This window comes from Sipha flava, unplaced genomic scaffold, assembly GCF_003268045.1.
Source record: "Sipha flava isolate LNK unplaced genomic scaffold, YSA_version1 89_pilon_pilon, whole genome shotgun sequence".
NCBI lineage: Eukaryota > Metazoa > Arthropoda > Insecta > Hemiptera > Aphididae > Sipha > Sipha flava.
Genome location: NW_020273631.1, coordinates 1,528,442 through 1,555,397, shown reverse-complemented (window position 1 = coordinate 1,555,397; position 26,956 = coordinate 1,528,442). Strand labels below are relative to the sequence as shown.

At 26.7% G+C, this 26,956-nt stretch overlaps 4 protein-coding genes across 4 annotated transcripts; 1 reads left to right on the top strand and 3 right to left on the bottom strand.

Moving 5' to 3' along the window:
* Positions 1–1,982: 1,982 nt before the first annotated feature.
* LOC112693611 (probable medium-chain specific acyl-CoA dehydrogenase, mitochondrial) lies at positions 1,983–13,175 on the bottom strand. The gene is made up of 9 exons (XM_025568758.1): positions 12,970–13,175; positions 12,813–12,900; positions 12,577–12,744; positions 3,295–3,395; positions 3,121–3,201; positions 2,811–3,050; positions 2,503–2,745; positions 2,257–2,427; positions 1,983–2,188 (listed from the first exon to the last, which is right to left on the bottom strand). Exons 1-9 carry the CDS (start codon positions 12,985–12,987, stop codon positions 2,039–2,041), a joined length of 1,260 nt encoding a protein of 419 aa, XP_025424543.1. The 5' UTR covers positions 12,988–13,175; the 3' UTR covers positions 1,983–2,038.
* On the top strand, positions 4,505–6,387 carry LOC112693612 (RNA 3'-terminal phosphate cyclase-like protein). Its single transcript, XM_025568759.1, has 5 exons — positions 4,505–5,037; positions 5,096–5,331; positions 5,392–5,562; positions 5,634–6,058; positions 6,143–6,387. Exons 1-5 carry the CDS (start codon positions 4,923–4,925, stop codon positions 6,291–6,293), a joined length of 1,098 nt encoding a protein of 365 aa, XP_025424544.1. The 5' UTR covers positions 4,505–4,922; the 3' UTR covers positions 6,294–6,387.
* Positions 13,176–15,508: 2,333 nt separating the features above from the next.
* Positions 15,509–23,140, bottom strand: LOC112693673 (nucleobindin-2-like). Its single transcript, XM_025568856.1, has 9 exons — positions 22,934–23,140; positions 22,607–22,859; positions 20,363–20,473; positions 20,106–20,300; positions 19,685–19,867; positions 19,516–19,618; positions 19,025–19,362; positions 18,908–18,946; positions 15,509–16,058 (listed from the first exon to the last, which is right to left on the bottom strand). Exons 2-9 carry the CDS (start codon positions 22,811–22,813, stop codon positions 15,525–15,527), a joined length of 1,710 nt encoding a protein of 569 aa, XP_025424641.1. The 5' UTR covers positions 22,814–22,859; positions 22,934–23,140; the 3' UTR covers positions 15,509–15,524.
* A 3,236-nt stretch (positions 23,141–26,376) lies between these two features.
* On the bottom strand, positions 26,377–26,956 carry LOC112693715. The gene is made up of 2 exons (XM_025568905.1): positions 26,461–26,956; positions 26,377–26,399 (listed from the first exon to the last, which is right to left on the bottom strand). The coding sequence occupies exons 1-2, from the start codon at positions 26,954–26,956 to the stop codon at positions 26,377–26,379; spliced, it is 519 nt and encodes a 172-aa protein (XP_025424690.1).

Here is a 26,956-nt window from a genome sequence, read left to right as displayed (position 1 = left end):
TTTTATTTTTATATATAAGTTGTATTATAAATCAAATACGAATGAGCTGATACTATAGCTGATTTCTAACATTTTCATTTATAAAATTACCTATGTCTTATCATTGAGAGTTTATTTATAGGCTTTTGAATTGCAATATTTAGCCCAATTTCATTTGGGTATAATATAATATAAAATAAACAGATTGGCAATATAATTAGCGGCGCCGCGCCGGCGCGGCAACGATTAGCAGAAGAGGGTTACTTCCACACGCGCATGCACTAACACTGTTGCGAGGAAAATGATCGAGTTCTATTTTTTTCGAAAAGAATCAATTTTTTGCCAATCATACTGGTTTCCTTGGTCATCGGATAAAACATCTAAAAACATATTTGAATTAGTCATGAAGTTTACTTGAAATCGACCTTTTTACATTTTCAAATTATTTTATCAATTTCATATTATTTACATTATAAATTTATTATTATTTTAGATTTTAAAATCAATTTTTTAAGGGTATAAAAATAATAATTCAAAAAAGTATAAAAGTCGTTTTCAAGTCAACTTCATGACGAATTCAAATATGTTTGTATGAGTCTTATCCGATCATTGGGCAGTTCAGTACAATTGGCAGAATATAGGTATATTTTGATAGAAAACGTAATCCGGATCGAATCCCCTTAAGTATCAATTTATTTGAGCATGCAACTATTTAGTTTTATACATAGATTTTTTTTCTTTTACTCTCTGTTTACAATTTTTATGGAAATAACGGGATTAAAACGGGATCCTATTCTAAAAACGGGATAAAAAGTGTTCCGTTCAAAATTTGTCGGGTCAACATGACTTAATGAAAAAAAAAAAAGAACAATCACGTTTTATAAGGGACGTATGGTCACCCTAGGGTAGAACCACCAGTTTTTCCAATTAAAGCCCCTATATACCATACATATTTTATTACATTATTACCGACGTAATCGACAATTTACTCGTAACATAAATAAAACTAATAACAATGAATTAAAAACTTTGATTATTATATACATTTTAGAATAAAAAAATAAATATATTTATATTTAAAAATCCACGAATTAATAATTTTCAATGTAAATTTTATTCTTTTTGCTTCTACATCTGTCCAGAACTCGTCATTCCTCTCAATATTGAATAACTTATTTTACATTATATTAAAACAATAATAAAAAATAATACCAATGAGCTACTACTATTTACTGTCTATTTGTAATAATTTCATTTTCATTTATTTACAAAATATCTATGGGTATGTTTTCTCTCTGCAGTGTCCAAACGCAGAATTTGTCTGAGTCTAGGCACAACGTCTATTTTCTCTGCATGCGTCTTGACGTAGTTGTTTTTGTTTTTTCGATCAAATAGCGTTGACTAAAATTCTATCATAGTGCTTGCAACAATAATCTAGTACCTACGTTGTTTTTTAAATTTATTTTACAAATATTTTTATCATGATGCAACGACAATTAATTTTAAATAATATTATTTGTGAAATGCTCAAAGAAGAATAAGAGTTTAATGATGAATTACTTTTAAGTATGATTCCTAAATATTTCCTAAGTATTCCTAGATATTTTATTAATATAGTTTACTTTTAGTTGTACATTTTCTGAATAGTTTTTGTTGTAAACTATTTTGATTTTGAAAAATTTGATATATTTAATATTGTAAATAACTAACAAATTAGTATATATCATTTGCACTTATTTTCTTATTGCTACATTCATATAAATTTAGTTATGTTTAAATATTATACTGGAAATTTTGAGTATCGAAAACTGTAAAATTTAAATGATCAAATGTAAAATGGAGGAAAATAAAAAATAATCAATATTATTTTAACTATAGTATTAGTTTTGTAAACATGACCTACATAGGACTGATTAATGATAACAAAAATAAATATTTTTATTTATAATGATTATATCACAAAATTTCATATTAAAACGTATAAATACCATACCTTGTTAAAATTTATAAATAAATATTCTGTATTTTAAAAATAAATCATTCTGGGATTTTTTTTTTTTTACATATTTTGTTTGGCATTATCAATTATAGCTCTTGAAATGATCATTCGTTGAATTTGTGCAGTGCCTTCATAAATTTGATATATTTTAGCATCTCTCATTAATTTTTCAACAGGATATTCTGTATTGAAACCGTTTCCACCAAAAATCTAAAATCATTAATTTATGTTATAGATAATATTAACTGATATTGAGATTATTAATATATAATACATACTTGTACAGCATCAGTGGCACATTTATTTGCAACATCTGCAGCATAGGCTTTGGATATAGATGCATAATATGAATTGCGTCGTCCTTGATCAACTTCAAAAGCTGCTTTCATGTATGTAAGACGAGCAGCTTCAATACCAATAGCCATATCAGCCAACATAAAAGCAACAGCCTGTGCAATAAAAGATTAGACCTTACTTAGGCAAATTAAAGTTTAAACATTTTAATACCAAATTAATTAATTTACCTGGTGATGAGCAATAGGAACTCCAAATGCTTTTCTTTCTAGAGAATATTTGGCAGCTTCATCCATTGCCCGTTGAGCAAGGCCAACAGCTCCTGCAGCAACTGGTGGTCTAGTTTTATCAAATGTTAACATGGCAATTTTAAATCCTTGACCTTCACCAGTTAAAACATTTTCTTTTGGTACACGGACATCTTCAAATGTTATTCCCCTAGTATCTGAAGCTTTTTGACCCATATTTAATTCCTGATGTTATGATAGAATAATTATAAATTATATTCTATGGTTAAATAAAATAATTTTAAGTTTACTTTTCGTCCAGGAGTAAGTCCTGGTGTATCCGCATCAACAATAAAGCCAGTGAACGCTTTACTCGCTGGTGCTTTAGGGTCGAGATCAGTTCGCGCTAACACAAAGTACCAATTGGCTACACCACCATTGGTTATCCACATTTTCTGACCATTGATGATATATTCATCACCTTTTTTTACGGCTTTTGTTTTTAAAGCATTAACATCTGAACCAGCACCTGGTTCTGTTACACCATAAGCCTGTAAATATTTCAAATTATGTATTTGCATATAATTCTTAAAAAATAATAACCACTTAAAGTAAACTTACAGCAACCAAAGGCTCATCAATTAATCTCCCAAGATATTTTTTTTGTTGTTCTTTATTTCCACCAATTATAACAGGCATTTGCTAAGAAATAATATTTTATTATTAAATGCAAAAGAAAATAAGAATATAACGCAACAACTTATTCTAAAAATATAAAAGTGCAATGTTTCTTACACCTAAACCACTCGCTTCTAGAGCAGTTTTAATTCCTGTGCAGCCATAACCCAGTTCTTCAGCTACTAAGCACCCATCCATTACAGACATATTCATACCACCTTAAAAAATATTGGAGGTTAGTAACTATGAAATATACAGCCAACATTTTAAAATACATCACTTTCATTCATTTAAAGAAAATTATAAATAGTTCATAAATCAGTTACCGTCAGTGGCGTAGTTACGGGGAGGGTGTAAAGGGTTTCCACCCTCCCCACACAAATTTTTTTTATTGATATTTGATTATTATTTATTAATATTTACATAATATAGTAAAATATTTTGATTTTACTATGATTAGGTATATATTAAAAATTGAGTAACAAAATAATTTTCATTAAATACGGGACATAATAATAATACCATTTTAAATGTAATATTATTACATATGACCTCGTTTTAAGATATACAAAGAACACTTAAAAGCTTACTCTTAAACAACCCCCCCTCAGAAAAAAATTGTATCTACGCCACTGGTTACCGTTAATTTGTATTTAAATTACTTAGAACTGTGAAATAAAACACATCAAATACAAATTATATTTCCCATATAGTGTATGCCTTAAATTAGTATCAAGATAAACATATAAATATTTTCATTTAGGTTTAGATAGACAAAAGATACATATAAAAGTAGACATTTTTAATTAATATTTTAAATATTTATGCAAGAATATATGGTTAACTTAATTATTATATTACTTACTAGGTATAGTTATGAGTAATGATTAGATAACAATGATTTATAAGTAGGTATTCAATAAGTATCTACATAAAACAATCTAGTATTCTAAATTTTTTTCAACAGTTAACTAATTTATATATTTACTTGTATTATTTATTCATAAAAAATACAATTGTTACAAATCTTAAAACATTATGGATTAAAATTTTAGTATCAAGTAAATTTCAAACATTTTTTTTTTTTTTAATATTATGCTAGGATTATGGAAAATGGAATTAATATATGCATACGTATATTATCTAAGGTACAAACCAATTTTATTCCATATTACCATATACATACAGTGTATTGATAAATATAATATATATGTATACATATTATGTATGGATATATGCACTAATAAAATATGAATATTAATCCTACAAAAATATTTCCAAAATACACCCTGGGTATAAGATTAAGTTAAATAGTATCTATTAATTGAAGCTGTATGGTGTGTCAACTGACCTCACATAATTTAAGGAGTTCATATTGAAATTCTTCTAGTTCTAATATAACAGATCCGTTTAATTTAAATTATAATCGAGTTGTCGCTGAATGTTACCCAGAAGGTCATAAACAATTAAAATAGCAGAAATTAATAAATAGTAGTACCGAAATAAAATTTTGAATTTGGAACACTTTCTATGGACATGGCTTTGATGTATTTAATTTTTAGAGTACGTTGGCAGCACCACCGTCTTATCTTTTTACAAAAGAGATAAGAGCAATAACATAACAAATGCACATGACTAAAATGTTCTTCACATTTATTGTTTACTAACATAATCGATTAAAGGTAATTGAGCATTGTAATTGAAATTTAAAGTTTTAGATAATTCAAATTTAAAAAAAATAAATTATGATTTATGAAGGCTGCAGTAATTTTCGTATAAGAATAATATTATCACTTTTAAGTGGTAAACCAGTTAAAATAAAAAATATTCGATCACAGGAAAATGAACCAGGGCTTAAAGGTAAAATTAAAATATTTAAACATTTCTACGAATTAAATATTTTTATTCATTATTTTAGAATTTGAAGTTAATTTCTTGCGTTTGGTCGATAAATTAACGAATGGTACCAATTTGGATGTTAATGAAACGGGTACTGACTTATATTTTCAACCCGGTTTACTTATAGGTGGTATAGTAGATCATGAATGTTGTAAATTGCGCGGCATAGGGTATTATTTGGAATTAATTATCATGATTGCACCATATTGTAAAAAAGGACTTCAAATAACACTTAAAGGAGTTACTAATAATCAAGTAAATTATAATTAAATTTAATAAGTTTATCAATAAAATTGTATGGAAAAATGTTAATAGAAAGATCCATCAGTGGATGCTTTTAAGGCTGGAGCATTACCAATTTTACAAAGGATATTGTTATTAGCTACTGATGCCACTATGGAAATTAAAAAACGAGGTATGGAACCAGATGGTGGGGGAGAAATATATTTTTCTTGTGAGCCGGTTAAATATACTAAACCAATTCAAGTAAGATTAATATTATTTTTAATTATATTAATTAATTGTATTTTATTCCCTGTTTTATATTTGGCATACAGCTAACTGATTTTGGAAAAATAAAAAAAATAAGAGGAACAGTTTTTTCATTAAGAGTATCACCATCCATTTCTAACCGTATGGTAGAAAAAGCTAAAGCTGTTATGCTTAAATTTATTCCCGATGTATATTTTACGGTTGATCATCCTAAAGGCAAACTTTGCGGAAAATCACCGGGTTTTGGTGCAAATATTATTGCATTAACAACTACTGGCGTAATGTTAACTGCTGACAGTGTATCATTACCATTCACTGGTCAAAGAACAACAGCCGAAGAGGTAGCAGATAGTGTAGCATCGGCTATTTTAGAAGAGATTTGGCGTGGAGGTTGTGTAGATTCATCTTTCCAATCGATAGTCCTTCTCTACATGGCTCTTAGACAAAAAGATGTATCTCATGTCTTGTTGGGACCGTTATCACCATATACGTAAGAAAAAGTTTTTTTATACTAATAAATCATACAATTTTATACAGTGTGTTTTTAACTTCTCTAATATACACTTTTTTTCAGAATACAATTTTTAAGGCATTTAAAAGAATTCTTTGGTATTTCATTTAAATTAGAACCTTACATTGATTCTGAAAATGAAGATTTACGCCAAGGCTATGATTCCAAAATTTTAGTAACTGGAGTTGGTATTGGTTATAACAAACTTGTTTAATATAGTTATGAAATATTTTATTGTTATATAATGTATAATTCAAACTCCACTTGAAGAAGTTGACTGGTTTCTTTTTTTTTTTTACTAAACTTTTTGAAAAATATTGTCAATACTTTTATAATTTTTCTATGTATAAAATATGTATTAAATATATTATTATGATTGGCAATAATTATTTTAATTGACTTTTAAGAACTGTATAAATTGTAGATTTTTAAAAAATGTATCTTCAAAATTGATTTCTTAAGAATGATACCCAATTTATTTCAAAACAATATAAAACTATTAACTATTAATTTATTATTTATAACATAAATTTTAGAAGTTGTTTGGAATTTCTTATAGTAAGTTTCTAACCTAACTCCTCCACAAGCCCAGATTACAATAATTTGGGGCCCGAGGCCAAACAATTTTAGGAGCCCATAACTATAATCAAAATATTAGTGACCCACACATAAATATATTTTAAGGACAAAAAAAATTATATTCTAACTTTATTTCTTGCTTTTTGGGAAGCAAACTTTTTAATTATATCATCATTATTAATTACCTCCAAAACATCACTTTCTGAACACAAAATCAAAACTATTTAAATTTTCTTGAGAACTGCTCGTTCTATACTTGTTTTTTATACGAGCTAAAAAAAAGTTAAAAAACGAAAAAACCTACGGTCCGCTAGGGTTCAACTAGTGTTTGATATCCGTTGTGGGCCTAGGGTCATGGCTCCTTCTGCCCCCCCCCCATTAATCCGGGGTTACTCCTCCCAAATACACTTAAATTACCAGTGGAGTAAATCATAATTAGACATAAATAATTAAATGTATTATACCTAATTTACAATCAGTACCGGATAATGGGGGGGGGGGGAACAAAGAGGGCAACTGCCCCAGGCGGAAATTTTTTGACGGCGTCAACAAAAGTTTTGAAATTTTCTAATGTATATACTAGTTTTTAGGAAAAATTATTAATTTATTATTGAAAAATATTAATAATAATTATATTTTATTAAACCGCTGAGTTATTTCGTCTGTGGGCGTTTAGCATATTAAGGGTAAAACCATATTATTATTATTTAGCGTTCGGACCTAAGCATTTTTATTTTCGTTACACTGACATAAAATTGTGTTTATTGTATTTCTTATATATCTCTATGTGTGTATTATAATTCATAACCATCAGATTATTAAATTTGATATTAATAGTTACAAATAATTTATTTACACACTACCAAGCAATTGTTTTTGTTATCTCTTTCTCTCGAGTCTCGTGGTCATGGTTGTCGTCATTATCGAGTTTGATTCTCGAATCACGATTGACTGGAAAACACGTGCCTAATATTTTTTTTTCAATCAATATAAGTGGAAAGCGCATACAAATGCATATACTGAAATAAATGAGTTGTTTGGGTTTTTTTTTTAATGTGGAAGAAATTGACGATGATATTTTACGAGAAAAATCAAAGCAATTAGTAAATATTTACAGTGTTTATAACCGGAAATTAAGAATGAGATTATATAATTCAAAACAATAATGAATTATTTTTCAGAAGATGAAAAATTATCTATGCATAGTTTTCTTAAAATATTAACAGTATCAAAGTTAAACGATTCATTTCCTATTGTGGAAATAGCTTTAAAACTTTTTATATTTGTACTATGTTCAAATGCTAACAGGGAAAGACCCTTTTCAGTTTTAAAAAGAGTCAAGAACTTCCAGAAAACATAATTATCTAATGAAAATATGTCATAGTTGACTTTATTATCTATTGTAAACATTTTCCTAAAAAGTATAGGTTGGAATGATATTATTAATGAGTTTGGTGCACAGAAAGCTAAAAAATAGTTGTAAATGTTTTATATTGAATAAATTTGTAATAAAATGTTTATATTTGGTACCTACCAAGGTCTATAAATATAAAAACTACCGGTGTTAAAATATTTTTATAAATATAAATTAATTAAACAATCTTAACTATGCTGTTACTTGTTGTATACAATGGCGTGCCGAATATAGGTCTAAATGAATCCCAGGCATCAAGTTAAAAAGGGGTGGGCGGTTGTTGGATAATAATATGTAAATCACATAATTATCGTATTTATTTAGGTAGAGAAATATTGATTTATGAGTTCTGAATGAGATGAATTTAAATATGGGTGAGTGGGTGGTAAACTAGACTTTGCAATTGGCATCAAAAAAATGTTTATCTCGGCACGCCACTGGTTGTATACATATATATATATATACACACATGTACTATATATATTTTGGTTTGTAGAGGGGGTTAAAGGGCTGAATTTTAAAATTTGCCCCCATGCGTTAAATTTGTTAATCCGGCACTGTTTACAATTAATCCTTGCAATATTATTTTGTTTCCTTATAATTTCCTTACATAAAGAACACTATTTCTTATTTCTTATTAATATCACAGTTCAGTTCAGTATTATATACGGTTAAGACGTGCGTTCCTCCCTTACCGCTCTCTTATCTTTCTGGTTAAAATTAATGACCCGCACGTGCTAGCTTTCCTTAAGTTATCGCTTATTGTTTCTTTATATTTATATCTGTCATTCACCTCAACATTGTTATTATGGCCAATTCACATAAACCAAAAACTGATACACCGATTAAGAAGACCTTGTCCAAAAACGTCAATAAACCTATTACTTTGGAAACTATCTGGTCTGTATTACAGATATCAATGATAATGTAAATACTCATGATTCTAACTTTAATAATATCAATATTAAACTAACAAACATCGAGTCTAGTTTTAATGATTTTAATAATTTTAATAATTCATTGTTATTCTCTGAACTTTCTAAAGTCAAAAAAGTTAATGAGTCTCTCCTCTGAGATCCAATTATTACGTAGTAAAATAACTCAGCTTGAACACTCTCAGTCATCTAATGTCGATTTAGTACAATCTTATGACAAATTAAAAAAAAAAAAAAAAATTTGATTATTTTCAATGTGTCTAATTCTGATACTGAAATATCTCTTGAAACCACTAGTTTCGTTAATGAAATCTTCAAGGATTTACCTAACCCTGTCTTAGTATCAAATGCTAAACTTTTGGGTACTATCAGAGAAGTCTTTGATTCCCTAGCTTCGTTAAAATGCGCCTCTTCATCTGGCCCTGATTCTACTCCACCTATTTTGCTTTATAATTGCCGCTGGGCATTAACTTAACCTAAACACCACTTATTTAATCTTTCTTTAAAGTCTGGAACATTTCCCTAAGCTTGGAAAATTAGTTTTGTTACACCGGTTTGGAAATCTGGTGATAGATCGTTGGTCACAAACTATAGGCCAATTTAAAAAATGAACATTATCCCTAAACTCTTTGAAAAAATCATCGAACCTAAATTGATGCATTTATTTACTAATGTTCTTATTAGTGAACAACATAGTTTTCGTCACGCTAAATCTACAGTAACAAATACTCTGGTATTTTATTCATATTTCATTGATATCGTTTCATTAGGTGGTCAAGTAGATGCTATTTACACAGACCTCCATAAGGCTTAAGACAAGGTAGACCACGGCCTTCTAGCAAAATTAGGTAAAATGGGTGTAAGAGATCCACTATTATCTTGGTTCTCTTCATACTTAAGAGGTCGTTCTCAATTAGTTAAAATCCAAAACTCATTTTCCAAAACAATTAAAGTCTGGAGTTCCGCAGGGTGGTCATTTATCACCTTCGCTTTTTATTTTGTTTATAAATGACCTAAATAATTGTTTTAAAGCATGTACATTTTTACTATTTGCTGATGACATGAAGTTATATATGCCTATATATTCTTCTAGTGATACGATTTCCCTACAAGATAATTTAGATTTGTTTTCTAGTTGGTGCACATCGAATGGCATGGTTCTGAATATTTTTAAATGTGTTTGCATCTCATTTATCCGTTTTAAATCTAGTATAAATTGTCAATATTTTATTAACGGGACAGCTCTTAACTCTGTCAATCAAGTTCGCAATCTAGGTATTATCCTATCAGCTGATTTGTCTTTTAATGCCCATATTAATTTTACATATGGAAAAAGTCTTCGTGTTCTTGGGTTTATTAAACGCACCTGCTCTAATTTCAATGATCCGATATGTATGAAAATTTTATATTGTTCGTTAGTAAGATCTTTATTTGAATATGGGACAGTTCTATGGAATACTAATCAATCTGGTTTAGTTAAGAAATTAGAAAAATACAAAAAAATGTTTACGTTTTTACGCTTTTAAAACTAAGTACTCGTATAATAACACCTTTGAAATAGCGAACTCTAAAAATTTAAAGTCACTTAAAACAAGAAGATTAGTAAATGATATCACATTTATGTATAAAATCCTGAATGGTATAATCGATTACCCTGAATTATTACAAAAAAATGACCTCAAAGTACCCTCTTATAATTCAAGATTTAATCCTTCATTTTCTATTCCTCATTCTAAAAATAATTACTTTACTAATAGTCCGATGTGCCGCCTACCAACATCAAGTAATTTAATTCATAATTTTGATTTTTTTTTCGACTCCTTAACTAAGTTAAAAAATTGTATTAATAATTTAAACATTGATGTTTAATTTGATTTAATTTTACACAATTTGTCTTAATTGTTAATTTAGCGATATTTAGTTACACTGTACTCTCACCTTTTGGGATGTTAAAATATTTATTTATTTTAATAAATATTATTATTATTATTATTATTATTATTTTATACAATTTTAAAAAGGCCTATAAGGAGGGATCTGATCCCACATCCCCCTCTTGTATACGCCCTTGCTTCAAGCTCTATAAAATACACAAATATGCATGAATTTGTGCACAAAAAAATAACTAAATACCTAAGCACAATAAAAAGTACCAGATATTATGTTGTAAAAAAAAAAAATAGGCGAGTAAAATTATTAAGGACTTATATAGCTCTAATAAATACAAAAATATACAATATGCATAAATGAACCAAAAAATGACCAACTAGTAAATATGTGGTAAAAGTGTTACTTTAAATTACTTAATATTATCTGATAAATACCTCCATTATGGTTGTAAATGTCTATAACCGTAGCAATATTTGTAGAAGATAATAACACTATTCATTCCACAACCAAAAATTTTATGATACATGAAGATAAACAAAAATTGATACCCATGATCATATTGACTTATTGAATTTATTATCATATTATAATGATAAACTAGTAATTTATATTCTTAATTATTTATACATTATATTTTTTAAATAAATCAATATATTATATTAAAAAAAAATACGAGTCATGGAGGGGCGAATGTCCCCTTCGCCCTCCCTCTCAAATATGCCCTTGTCCCAAATTAAGTTCTTTGCACTACAGGAATAAAGTATATTTACCATTGAACTATCAAAAATTGTGTTATGAATTTATCACAAAAGCTAAAGAGCAGTTACATAAATCGAAATATTTTAATAAACCTATATTGATTAATTTTAGTTCTTATTAAACCTGTCAATGTTATTTGAAATTATTATACTTAATGATTAGAGTTCATAGTTTATATTAAGATTGAAGAAGTTGGTTGAATGGTTATAAGTGTAAGAATATGTTTAAACTTTGGTTTAATAGAAGGTTATATTAATTTCTATAAACATTATATTAAATTAATCTTGTGACTATAATAATATCTACATTTGTTAATAGTACCTCTATGATAATTAATGTTGATTTATTATTATGCAATATTGCATAATAAACTTATTTTCCTGCAATACAATTTAATATTTTTGTGAATGAATGATTATTATTTAAAAATATTTATTAGATTTTAAATTTAATTTATGATTTAATATTAATTACATTTTTTACTTGATTATAAATACTTACATTTAATATATTTTTTTAGTTAGATAACCCTTAATTGCTATAGGTATCTTCAGTGCTGGATTTAGGGAGGAGGGGCAGTGGGAATGCTTACCCCAAGCACTGTTGGTATAAGGGAACTTTTAAGTTTATAAAAAATAAAAATAATCCTGAACATACCATGGTCTTTTACCCATGTAAAGGCGCTGCATTTTTATTAGCTTTGGACATCAAATTTCCTAGATCTGACACTGAGTATTTTATTACATTGCTGTAATGTTACAGCCTAAAATGTTTCAAGAATATATATATATATATATAGAAATATGATTTAATTAAAATTTATATTTGTAAATTTGGAATGAAAATAAGTAAGATTTTATTCCAATTATGTTGAACTTAAAATGCTATCTTCAATACTTTTATTTATCTATAAAACATACCACAATGTTCAGGAATATGGCCGTTGAGAAGTCCAACAGAATGTGCTTTTTTGATTATATCCCAGGGATATTCACCAGTTCTGTCATATTCAGCAGCAACTGGTACAATTTCTTCTCGAGCAAATTTTCTTGCAAGGTCACGGAATTCTTTTTGTGTATCAGATAGTTCTGGAACAAATAATTAAATATACAATCATTTATTCATATATTTATATATTATAAATATTAAAACCAACCTAGACTAAAGGGTGTTTCTTGAGATTGTTCACTATACTTCCTATTTGCAATAATGCATCTGGAAGTTCGACACACATTACGAAATACCTAAAATATATTTAAAATTAAAAACAAGTTAAAATTTGATAAACTGTATAAAAAAATAACTACGTTTACCTGGTTAACTGTAATCATTTTTATGAAGATGATTATTGAACGTCCTGAACTCTACTGAGTCACTGTTAAATATGAACACAAAAACAACAATATTTGCCTGTTTGCCAGATGATTTCAACATTACCTTGAGGTTTAAGTAGGGCTATTCGAACTTTGGTTATTCATAACAAACAGCACAAGAAAAATTAAAACCTTATCAAAACCAGGAAATGATATGTATCTTTTATCATTATGCAATTTATGCTTACGTAGATTATGATGTAGGTATATTGTTATATTTATTTTTAGATATCTAGTTACATTTTATACTCGAATTTTAAACAAAACGTTATAAATCGTTAGCTCATTAATTATTTACATCAGATAAATAATACATAATAAAATTACCATTTCCAAAACTAGTTACACCAGGCTATGCTTATGCAACACATATTATAGGTATAGCGTATTGCCTATACATTCTTATACGCGCATATCCTTGTATGATAATTGGCATGATGTAATTCATTTTTTAATATTGCTAAATTATATTTTATAAATAAAATTAGTTATAATAATAACAGTTAAATCATATGCGGTAATAATATTGTGTATTGATGGCTCAATTTTTTGCGCGATTCAATATGACATACAGTTGGAACGCGAGGTCTTTTTTTGAAGGATAATAATATGCATTTAAGAACGGATTTATTGAAAATAAATTTATTGGAATCCAATTATGTTAATCATCAAGGGTCAAAATCGACTAATATATTCATCAACTATCTTGAATGATTTGTCAATGAAAAAATATCAACCATTGATTAATAATTAAGTGTTATATTTAAGCGTTATACTTAAAATTAAATACTATATTACAAAATGAAAGGTTATTAGACATAGACATTAAACAATTCATGAAATCTGTGATAAAAATAACTGATTTCTAGGATTTGATGGACAAGAAACTAAAATTATAATGATTCCTTACACATATCCATAAGCGGAAATTTGGTGAAATTAATGGAGGGGCTGAGCATTATTTGCTTATTACACCTATAGGTACCCCTGTACGCAATTATTTATTTCAACTACTCAATTTATAAAATTTGACAATTTGACTTGCTCAACAATTTAACCAAAAAACAATTAGATGCCTTATCTTCAGGGACGGCGAGAGGGGGTGGGCAATAGGAGCAGTTGCCCACGGCCCCGCGCCTTAAATTATAATTAAGGCCCCGCGGTTCTTATTTAACTGAACTTAAGTATTTTATTAATATAAATTATAAGATCCAACATTTATTTTGCCCAGGGCCTCGCAAACTCTAGCACAGTCACTGCTTACCTATCTTACACATTTTTGGAGCAGGTATTCTCCAAACAGAAATAAATAATTAATTAAATTAAACAATCAATGATGGTATTATTACATATTATTAATATTACATTAATTACGATCGCTCCAAGGCAATAAGTTTGAAAAATCTTACGAATTTGATTTAATTTTTATCACAGAATATTTTTTTTAATTCAGTTATTAAAAATGCATTTTACAATTATAATAATTATTGTATTTTTAGTCACTTAACAATTTTTAGGGCTAGGGGGCTTAGACCTGTACTTAAAATTTCTGAGAGGGCTTAGTCCCCTCAAGCCCCCCTGATTTCCGCCTATGCACATATTAATTTTTTAGTACCAAATAAGGCTGTTTAAAATATATATCTCAGTATAATAGTACAATAGAAACAGATATTAATTGCCAGATTTCTTAGTACAAAATTTAACATGTTTAACATATTAAAATGTTTATGAAAAACATTAAGGTATTTTTAATTAAAAAACTAAAAATATTAGACTATAATATTGTACCTCAATAATAAATCAATTTATTACTTATAATGTAATACTACAATATTATAATATTATTACATAATAATATAATACACTGTAGTAATTTAATTATTCTTTGAAATGTTATTTTAACTAATAAAACATAATTACAAATCACTTGCATTAAATTTTTTTTTTTTTTCATAAAGAATTATGACATAACCATTAAATTATACACTAAGTGTTTCGATTTAAGGTATGATATAATCAAGGAATTCGGGTATTAATAAAGTAAATAATATCAGACAATTTCAGTAGTAATCTGCTTAAAATTAAATAATTTATAAGCTTCTCTTAAAATTTAAATAGATTAAACCGTGTTGATTTTTAAAACACAATTAAAAATTACTGAAGTATGATATTTTATAACAATAAATAGAAATTTAAATATTTGCGAATTATCTCAGTGATAACTAAACTATTTTAAGCGATTATATACTGTTCATGATACATAAAAGAATAATGTAAAATATGTTTTCTTTGGCATTTATATTATAACATAAAATATTTTATAGTATTTTTTGGGTACTGATTAATTTTAAAAAATAAAACAATAAATGAAAAAAAAAATCACTAATATATTAAAGATAAAAGTCAAAATGAGTAAGTTATAAAAATAATTGTATAAAATGGAATTTGTGTAAATATAGTTTTTGTATTTTTTTGATCATCTGCTCTTGTATTTTTTATAGATTTTTAGTTATTTGCCCACTTTTTCCAATATTTTCTTTTTGGTTTTTTACTATTTGATTAGAATTCACATCATTCAATCGAACTGTATTTTGTGTTTTTATGGAATTACTATTTACAGCTTGATACTGCTGTTGCCCGGGAGCATATTGTTGAAGTGGTGGTTGTTGACCTTCCTGTTGAACTTGAGGCTCCTTAGATTGTTGTTGTTGTGGCTGTTGCTGATGTTCTTGTTGTGGCTGTTGCTGATGTTGTTGTTGTGGCTGTTGCTGATATAGCTGATGCTGTTGTTGTTGTTGAGGCTGTTGCTGATATGGTTGATGTTGAGACTGTTGTTGGTATTGCTGTTGAGGCTGTTTTTGCTGTTGCTGTTGAGGTTGTTGTTTAATTTGTTGTTGATAAGCAAACTGTTGATTATGTTGAGGTTGACCTACAGGTGGCTGTTGAGGATATCCCATATGTTCTGGCTGATGATAATTAGGATTTACTTGATAAGCCGGTCCATGATTTAAAGATGGATTTGGAATGTTCTGTAAAAAATTAAATAACATTCAAGCGCTTTTATATTCTACATAATCATGAAAATGAATGATAATTTTATGAAATACTAAGAAAAATTAAAGTTTTAAAATATTTTTAATTTTTAAGTTAATTTACTATTTAATAGGCAATTAGCTTCATTGCATTTAACAATTCATAAAAATCATAAAAATATATTTCTTGTACTAAAATGGCCAATTTTTCAAAAACATACCACACACGTATATACATATACTATATTTAAGTAATTTGAAATACTTATCAAAATAAATTGCATTAAAATGATTATATTAAATCAATTGATATATACTAACTTTTATAAATTTTAATGTAGAGCAATTTAACTAAAAGTGATTGATGTATCTTTTAATGAGAGAGATATACTATAATTACTATAAATATTAAACTTAATGGAATATCAATGAAATGTTTACAGATATTGTAATTAGATAATATGTATTTATTTTCGTACCAAGTAAATTAATTTAAATATTTAGGACACATAATATTCAACAATGAAAGATCAGAAAAGAAAATAAAACATATAATAGGACAAACAAAATAGGCATTCTTACTTAAGAGTCAACTACTACTATCAAAAAAATGTAGATCTAAGAACAACAAAATTTTTAATTAAAACATGTATATGGAGTATATCATAACATATATATATATATATATATATATATACATAACATTTAGGGCAGTGACATATGGATATTGAACAGAAAGGATGATACTATTCTAAAAGTCTTAAAAATGTGGTGTTGGAAAAAAATGGAAATAAAAATAAATAAAGAAGTGCTAGATTAAGTTTAAAAGAAAATAATTTTGATAAAATATTTATGACCAAGATGGTGGCATATGATAGATCATATGCTGAGACACAATGAAGAACTTCATAGCATCATACTGTAAGGTATGATAGAAAAAAAGCGTAGAAGAGATAAATAGTTACAGCTAAGAACATGTTATATAAGTCAAGTAACTAGAAATGCACGAGTCGATTTGTAATGACATATCAAATATAAAACACAAGATATAAAATCATGGAGAGAACATTTATAGTAGACCAATCTACGAATTGAAAACTTAAAAATATTTATTTTTATATAAATATCAGCCTAAGATTAATTAAGTTAGAATGTGTGTTCAAAGTTAAAAACATAAAAATACAAGGTTATATTATATTTATCTGTTTTTAATAGCTACCAAGGCTTTGTTAAATTTTATTGTCAATGAAAAAAATTGTAATGTCATAATCAAAGGTGATTATGTGAAAATAAAAATATATCTAAGTAAATTTGACCAATTAAAATATTCAAGTATTTTTATTTCAATTACAATATATTTCTTTTAAATAGTATTTTATAGTAATTTATTACTCAATATTATAGAATTTTTTTTTGTTATAAAAATTACAATCTTATATTAAAATAAGAAATGCTATAATGAAGTTTTAAAATAACCAAATGCATTATTAAAAAAATATCCATGTCAAATTAATTTAAAACTTAACTTTACATCAAGTCTATCGCCGAATCAACATCATTATTACTTACTCTCTGGAAAACAAACTTTGGAGGGGCGGGGTTAGTTCCCCAAATATTTTAATAGTCCCCTCAAAATCAAAACTTCGCTAGAAATGTTATTCATTATTTTTATAATTATCTTCGTTTTTTTAAAATCATAATATAAGAAATAATAAAAAACCATTTACAATAGCATTAATAATACCAATTAGTTTGGCTACTTGCGAAAGCAGCTTCAGTGCAATAATAAAAATAAAACTTGGCTAAGGACATTGTTGGTTCAAGATAGGTTCAGCGATCTTTCAATACTATATATTGAAAAAGATATATATCGAAAAATATAAAAAGCGATATTCTGAATATCTTTGCTGATACAATAGATATCTATCATTAAAATAAAATATTAATTATTTTTATATATATGTTATTTAGTGTTTTTTTAGCACAATTTAAACATATCTATACTCTTATTCTTATATATTCTTGTGCATGGGAAGGGGTGTGGGGTAAAACCCCTGCGTGTTATTTTACATTGAATTATTATTGCCCCCTCCCCAAAATTCAACCAAAGTCTGCCTATATCCTTGATAAACGCTTAACTTAGGCTGAACATATCAAATAAAAATGTGTCCTCTTAAAATTAAGATTAAAGTCACTAAATCCATTTTCAGGCAAACAGTCAAAGCTCAATCTAAAATAAAAAAATTGTTGCTTTACAAAACCCTCCTTAAGCCTATTTGAACTTATAATCTCCAATTATGGGGATCTGAAAAAATCAATCATTTACAAAATGCAAACCTTCAAATCCATATCACTCCAAGTAATAACTAATGTGCTCTTTTACATATCAAATAATACACTACACTCTGATCTTAGTATACAGACTATTGCTGAAGTGGCCACATCCTATTACAAACATTTTTGCTGCCACCTCACAAGCCACCCGAATCTACTATTTTTTTCTCTAAACTCAGTAAACATTTTTGGAAATCTACCGAGAAGACTTAGGAGTTACTGGTGTTGTGATTTGACTTAGTAAAATAAAAAAATATATATATATATGTGTAAGTTATATAGTCTAACAAATGTCTATCACATCTAAGTATTACTGCTGAGCAGCTTCTTTCCTTATCCCCTCATGTCATTATAATATATCTCTGAATCCTCATATGCTTATTGTAAATATTATTAGATTGTATACATTCTAATAAATATTAAAAAAAAACTTAAGTTTAGATATTTACTGTAACAAAAAATAAAAAAATATAATTTAAAAAATTATACAAATTTAAACTAAGAAAACTTACCGGATGATGTTGATAATATTCTGGAGGATACTGAGGAATCTAAAATTATATGTAATATATTTATCAAATACAAATAAATAAAGATATTGCAGTTAAATTTAAGCAAAGTATACTAACGTGTCCACTTTTTATCATTTGATCAATTTGTTGCTGTCTCTGTTGTTCAAATTGTTTAAGCTCTTCATTTGTATAGATTTCATTTTGATCAATTGTTTTCCATCCTTCATCTTTTTCAAAATTTGGTTGTTCAGACATACGCTTAAATTCTTCCCAACTGATTAATCGATCTCTATTTAAATCAACTTCATTAAAAACATGTTCACGCATGCGTTCCATTTCTTCAGCTTTTTCCATTAAATCAGCTTGAGGCATACCTTGTTCATAAAGCTTATTTAGCTCTCGTACAAACAAGGCTTTTAATTCTTCTTCATCCCAAAATCCATTACCATCAACATCTAATAAAAAAATTAATTAAATTATTTTTAAATAATTCTAACATAACTAATCACACCTTGTCACAATAAAAATAAGAAAATAATTTTAAAATGCAAAGAAAAATATAGAATTCGAAATATTTAAATATCATTATTTTAACAGTAGAGTTATACCATGCATAGCAAAGAATGCTCTAGGATTGAAATTCTCTCCTTCCATTTCATCTTGTTTTTCCCATACTTCTTCAAATTGCTTTTTACTTCCAGGATGATGAATCTTAAGGGTAAAAAATCTCTTTATTATTCAATTATTTTTAATGTAAATTTTGTTTTGGATACATACTGGATCAAGTTTGTGTTTGACTTCTCTTTCAGATTCAAATTTTGTCTCTTCTAACAAGAATTTTTGACGTTCTTCTTCAGTCATTTGTTTCAATTTTTGTTCTCTTTCAAAATGTTTTTGCATTTCATATTCTTTAAACATTTGTTTGCGCTTTTTATCTGCATTAGCAAGATCTTTGGCAACCTAAAACAAAGTGACAACAATATATATATAAGTTAATTATGTTTTTTTTATTTTTAAGAATTAAATTATTTAGAATTTATTAGAATTATTTAATCTAACTTAAAATTATATAAGTTACATCATTATTATTACAATAAAAATTGTTTAAGAATTAACTAACTACAATAAAACCTAATGGATAAATACATGGTGCTTAATATTTAATATTGATTATAAAAATTATTTTTAAAAAACATACTTGCTGTATAAGTTTTAGAAGATCATTTTTTTCAAAGCTCTGTGGATTTTGATGATCTACATGTCCTGGATCAGAGGAACTGTATGCTTTTTTTGCAATATCCCGTAATCTATTAAGTTCTTGACGTTTAAGTTCATCTAATTTAGAACGAATATGGTGACCCACATAATCTAATTCATCAGCAATTTTACCAGTCTATAAAATACCACAAATTTATTTTTCCAATTAACTATTTTAAGTCTATTATATATACATACTCTTATATCAGCTTCATTAGCATTTTCCAATTTTTTTTTGAATTCATCATCTTTTTCTAATGTTTCTACTACTTCTCGTAAATAACGATTATATTCAATACCTAAATCAACCTAAAAATAAATTTCATTATAAAGAAATATATATATATATTTTTTCCAATATCTAATTTCAACAGGGATATTTACAAAAAGTATTTATAAATATATATGTATAGATGTATATGTATAAGTAGATATTTATAATAGATTAATTAACTTAATATTTAGATACACACATAGGCACAATCAAGGGCGTATTTGAGAAGGAGGGCAAAGGGGACATTCGCCCCCCATGGCTCGTATTTTTTTTTAATATAATACATTGATTTATTTAAAAAATATAATGTATAAATAATTAAGAATATAAATTACTAGTCTATCATTATGATATGTTATCATTATAACAGGAACATGAACTGCAGGTAATGTAAATTATTTTTAAGTTTGCATTGAAGAAAAATTAGTTCCCCCCCCATGGCCTAACTTAAATACACAATTGGGGGGGGGTACTTAGCACCTCCATTTTTTAAATTAGCAACCTTAAATTTTTTCATATTTATTTACATTTCAATACTCATTAATCATTATTAGAACTTGAATGTTTATGACTTGGCATATTTTTTTCGCGCAACCAGAGTTATACCCTAATATGATATAAATTTGATTCATGAAATCTTGATTGCAAATATGCAAACTTATTTTGCATATTTTTGCATATTTGATATTTTTGAGCATATAAATGCATATATCGATTGTTTCTAGATTAAGTAGCATATATTTTATAAATTATAAGTATAATATTAAAAATTGTCCATTTTATTATAAATTATCAATCATTACCGTTAATTGTGTTTTTTTCAGTCTAAAAAAATTTCTTATCAGATTGTCGAAGGTCCTTCAAGTTTGAAAATATCACCAAAATTATTATTGTACAGCGTAATCCTGTTACTTAAAGTTACAGTTACAGTTACCTTAACCTATATACAATTTAACTTTAATAGATCAAACATAAATTATAACATAAATTATTTAATCAATAGCCATACCAACAGATTACCATGATATATAGTGAACAAAATAAGAAAATTTTTTTTTAAACCAAATATTTATCTGTATTCAAAGTTTTTCACTATGATTGGATGAATCAAATTTTTTTAATAAACATCTAATGTTAAAAACTAATGTAAAAAAATTCCGTAAAAATCATAGGTATAATAATTTACTTAAACGCTTATAAAATAAAATTCAGAATAACAATTTTTAAAATTATTTCAGTATTGTTAGATAAGTAATATAAGTAGATATGAGTAAAGTGATATTAAATTTTCAAATCTTAATATCCAAAAATAAAAATATTATTACATAAAGACTTTTAAAATTTTAGGTATTTTTAAAGTTCTATATTTAAGCCAAAAGCGCTTTTAACGTTTTAACAAATATGAAAAAAAAATATTTTTGGTATAGGATAAAAGTTTTAAGTTTCTAGTCACATTACTTTTGGAATTATGACTAAATAACTAAAATCTGAAAAGTGAAAGTCTCATTTACAGTGTATTTTACCGTTTTACAAAAGTTTTTCCTCAAGCCTGGAAAAACTATTGCGATTGAAAAAAAAATTACCTTTCTCAAGTACTAACATATGCCACTTTCAAATCCAAAATTAATTTTACCAGTATTTCTGTCCGAAAAAGGGTTAATAAAAATTAAAACATCATTGTAAAACCATAAGATCATTCGCTTCACTCAGAATCTAAAAGTGATCATGTGATAAAACATTAGTGTATACAGACAGGTAATATGTTATACGTGCAATAAAAATATAAAATCAAAGTGAACAATTTAAATTTAGAAATATTCAAGTATTTACCAAATATTTTAGTAATTGTTGAATTATACAGGTTGTAGGTGCCTATAACCATTAAAAAACATGAAAAAGATAGAAGGGCTTCAGCACCCCCAATTTTTTTAAAAATTGCTTTTAAGATATCTAAATGAAAAAAGAATTATTATGTTTGAACTAAAAAATCTAAAAATATACTTAACATTCAAATTTTAAGTAGAAAAATGTACTTAAATTATATTATATTTGTATGAATAAATTATAACTAAAAAAATAAACAAAAGGAATTGATTATTCATTTTTATTTCTAAAATAAAATGTAATAATAATTTTAAGAAATAGTAGTATTTTAAATATGTTCTTACTAATGATATTTCATCAGGAGACTGTTGCTGTTTTTTGGGTGTGTTTTCTTGTTCATCTCGTTGTTCATCCTTTATAATGTGTTCAAATTCTTGATCTGACAAACGAACTGTTGGTCGAGTACTAACAACATATGCTGGTGGTGCACTTAAAACAAAGTTCATCTTAAAAACCACTACTGCACATAATACCCATAAAACGGAAGCCATAATTTTGGCTTAGTTGATGAATAAAAAGAAAAAATTTAAAAATGGCCTAAAAATCATAAAATTTTAATTACATAAATAATAATTTTAATAAATAGTGATGTAATAATTATAATTTATAACCTTAGAAATATGAATATTTATGATTTTCTATAAAAAATAATAGTAAATCAAATTAAGTAGTTTCACTGAAGAGAGCTTATTACAAAAAATATTTAATAATAAAGACTTTAATTTAACTGAATACGATTTTAATAGTACATACGAACTGTCCTATGAATTACATGTTTATGAGAGAGTTACAAGATCTCATCAATGTTTCATAAATATTGTTCTCTGGTAATGTGATAGTGATTGATAAAACCACTGATTAGATTAAGTATTGAAAAATTCCAAAATAATGATAAATTCGTGACGTATTGGGTTATTGAATTGATAACCGAATTTGTGACTAATATATTTTCTCATAGACTATTAAAGAATGTTTTATTATCTGTCTTTACTTTAAAAATATTTTCAAAAAACATGATGATTAATTTTATCTTCTTATTTTATAACTCATTATGAAAGCTTTTACCGGCTTTATTTATTGAAAACAAAAATGTGTATCAAAATTCTTAAAACTACCTAATTCATAGATAAATTCATTTTTATAATTTTTGAATCATCTGTTAATATTGAAGCAATATACTACTTGATTCAATTGAACAATAATAAGTTTTAAAAACTTAAATTTTCTAAAGTGGTCGTCCTTTGAACCAAAATATTTATTAACGCCCCTCTAAAAATTAAAATAGTATATCAGAAAAGTTTACCGTATTATAATAGATATCTTCAAAGGAAATGTTTTATTTGATACGGTGTCGCAAATATTACAGCATATCGTTAGCTAAAAGTTCAATCAAAAACTGAAAAGATACTAATATTTTAAACAGGACCATATTTAAGAGGTATTTTGGAGAACAATAGCCCCCCTGAAGTATTAAAGGAGACAGTAAATATAAATATAAATAAAGAAAATATATATATATAAATAAAGAAAATGAAAAATATTGATTTTTTAATTCATGAAGTTTAAGATTAGGTATCCATTCAACTGGTGAAAAAAATTAATTATTTGGCACTATCACTCCTTTATTGACATTTAATATAGGTATGATCAAACGATAAAAGAAATAAATTGTATAATATTTTCCGAGACCATTAAATCTAAAATTTTTATTATTTAGTATTCATAATACATTTTGATCTAAAATTACAAACTACACTTTTGTTCTAAACTATCATCTGAATTGCAACACATTTATCGGATGTATTTTCACCTGGCATCTTTTTTTCCGTTGAACTCGTTCTTGAGAAAAACCAATTTCAGTAAGGCTTTTATTTATATACATTACTTATATATTTTTATAGCAAATTGTTTGACGTCTATTAATATATCATCTGCATATTTGACTGTTCTGATATTTTTTATTGTAGATATTTGAATCAACAATACATGGTAATAATAAATGGTGATAGAAGATACCTATATAAATAAATGAGAGGTAAATATAAAAATATTTTTCATTAATAGAAGATCTGTTGTGGTTTACAAGGTTCTTAAATTCTCTAAATATAGAGCCTATATCATTTAGTTATAAAAACTGAATTGTAAAATCTAACATCTAATATTAATACCTTCATCTAATCTAACCTGTGTAGTAACCCATAGGTATTACTAGCACCAGTGGCGTGGTGATGATATTATTTTGGAGCAATTTTTCCTTCGAAATGTTTGGTAGGTGGGTCCCCCTGCCAAAAAATACTTAACAATAAGTATAACAATAATATAGATACATTATAACATCATATTAAATGTTATAAACGATAGTAAATATTTGACGCACAAATGTACTGTATATGATCCGTTACATTAGAAACAATTAGTGCTAACTAATTGCAATACCAAAATTCAAAATTCACACACACTGCATAAATCAAGATACAAGATAATTAATGAGGTGTAATAAATTTACTAGATAATTAATTAAGTACGTCTGATTATACAGATCAATCTAATACACGTATATTTTTTTAAATTGTAAATGTTTTGTTGTGGTGGAAATGCTGTTAGTATGAATAAAGGGTATCTTATGGTATATACATTTTTGCTCTTTACCAAAAATTAGTTCAACACGCCACTGACTAGCACTTTGACTACGAATATAGTAATTCCATCCGGATTACGAAACCCTTAGATAGTGCGAGCACGTCCAAGGCAATACCTCATTGGCTATCCGAGGTCATGGATACCTTGGCACCCATGAGTCTTTCTGTTTTCCTGTTTTCCTTCTTGACGACCTTACAGAAGCACGTAACGTAGGAGTAGCATAGTAATTTGTTAGTTTTCATTATAATTTTTATTTGATTTAATAAAGTTTTAACAATCATATAATACTTTCGTGTATTTTATCTAAATCTCTGACGTTTCTATCTACCAACCAACAGCGAGGTCTCCGTCATTAAATAATCGTACGAGCTCAACCACTAATTAAGTCGAGGCTCGCTACACCTGGCATCACTACTTATATTCTACTTAAAATAAAATTTATCTTTACTTACATTTTTATACAAAGCAATGTTACCCCCGATAGTGTTATATGTATATGAAACCTAGGTAGTAATAAAAATAGACGAACAGAATCTAACAAGATTTAAGAGACAGATGTTAAGATTAAGACAGATGTTTTATCTCAATAAAACCAAAACACGGGTGAATACGATCTAAGAAAGAACAAAAAGGTAATTATGTTAAAAGACTCAGACATATTAGTTACAACAAAAAGTAAAAGAATAGGCTAGGCTATTTAAGGACATTAATGGTGAAGTCGAGAAGAGACAATATATTAAGTTACCAGTTGGAAGCCGGAAAGAAAAATATCGTTCAACCGTCTAAGTCTGAGATTCTAAGACAAAGATTGATAGACGTATATCTTATAATTGTAAGTTTTATTTCATATTTTTTTATATAGCCTTGTAATTATACATACTTGTTTACATAACTTGTTGCTAAATTATTTAGATAAGTTGTTTGCAATACTTCTGCATCTTTACTTACTTTTACTGGAATAATTTTATAAAACTTAAAAAAGAAAAAAAAACTTTTTCTCCAACTCATCGTAAGCAAGTTTCTTTTTTTAATCAACCTATATGATAACGAGCCAAGTATGACATAATAAGTGTTCACAATCAAATTGTCTCTTTCTAAAAATAAAACTTCAATATCCTTCATTTCATCAATATGTATTTTCTTTCTTCTATTTCGTTTGTTATGAATAGGGCAGAGAAGTTATAGGAGGTAAAATTGGAAAAATATGCATGTAAATATGCACATAAAAAATTGAAAATATGCATTCAAATTCATTAAATATGCAAGATAATATGCACAAAAAAAATTAAATTATATTTTAGTAAAATAAAAAAATTAGATATAAAAGAAATACAAAAATCATTGCATTGCACAGTTAATTTTATTTTAAATATTTCTTACGTCGAATGATCGCCGATTGTTAGTATAGTTTGCTTCAATCTCGAAATTTGGGTTTATCTTTAAAATAAATATTAAATATATGAATACAAAAATAGTTTTAAAATAACTTTTTTCTCGCCTGATAAATTATTGCATTGGACAACTAATGTTTTTTTAATATTTTCTACGTCGAATGATCGCCAATTGACAGCCAGTATGGTTTTGTATCGAGAAAAACTTCTTTCGACGTCTGTTGATGTTACTGGTGCATATTTATAAAATGTTACATCATTTCCCATTAGGTCTTCTGGTAAACCATTCATTGATGAACTTTCTCCATTCAAATTTTTAATATTATTGCAAACCCTATCATTTTTTTCTAAAACTTGGTTAAATTTTGTATTTACTTTCATTTCAACGTCACCCGCAACTTCTTCCGATTTATTTTTTGTGAACATTACTGTTGATACTGAATCAGTTAATGATACTCCTTGTGATTCTAATTTAGTTATGGTTGATGGTAAAAACCCATAATTTGAATGTATTAAAGTCAAATTTGGTTCCATTGAGATTTCATTTAGAAGGGTTTGAGATTCTTTTATAGATACAGCATCGTTAGAATCAAAATGAAGCAT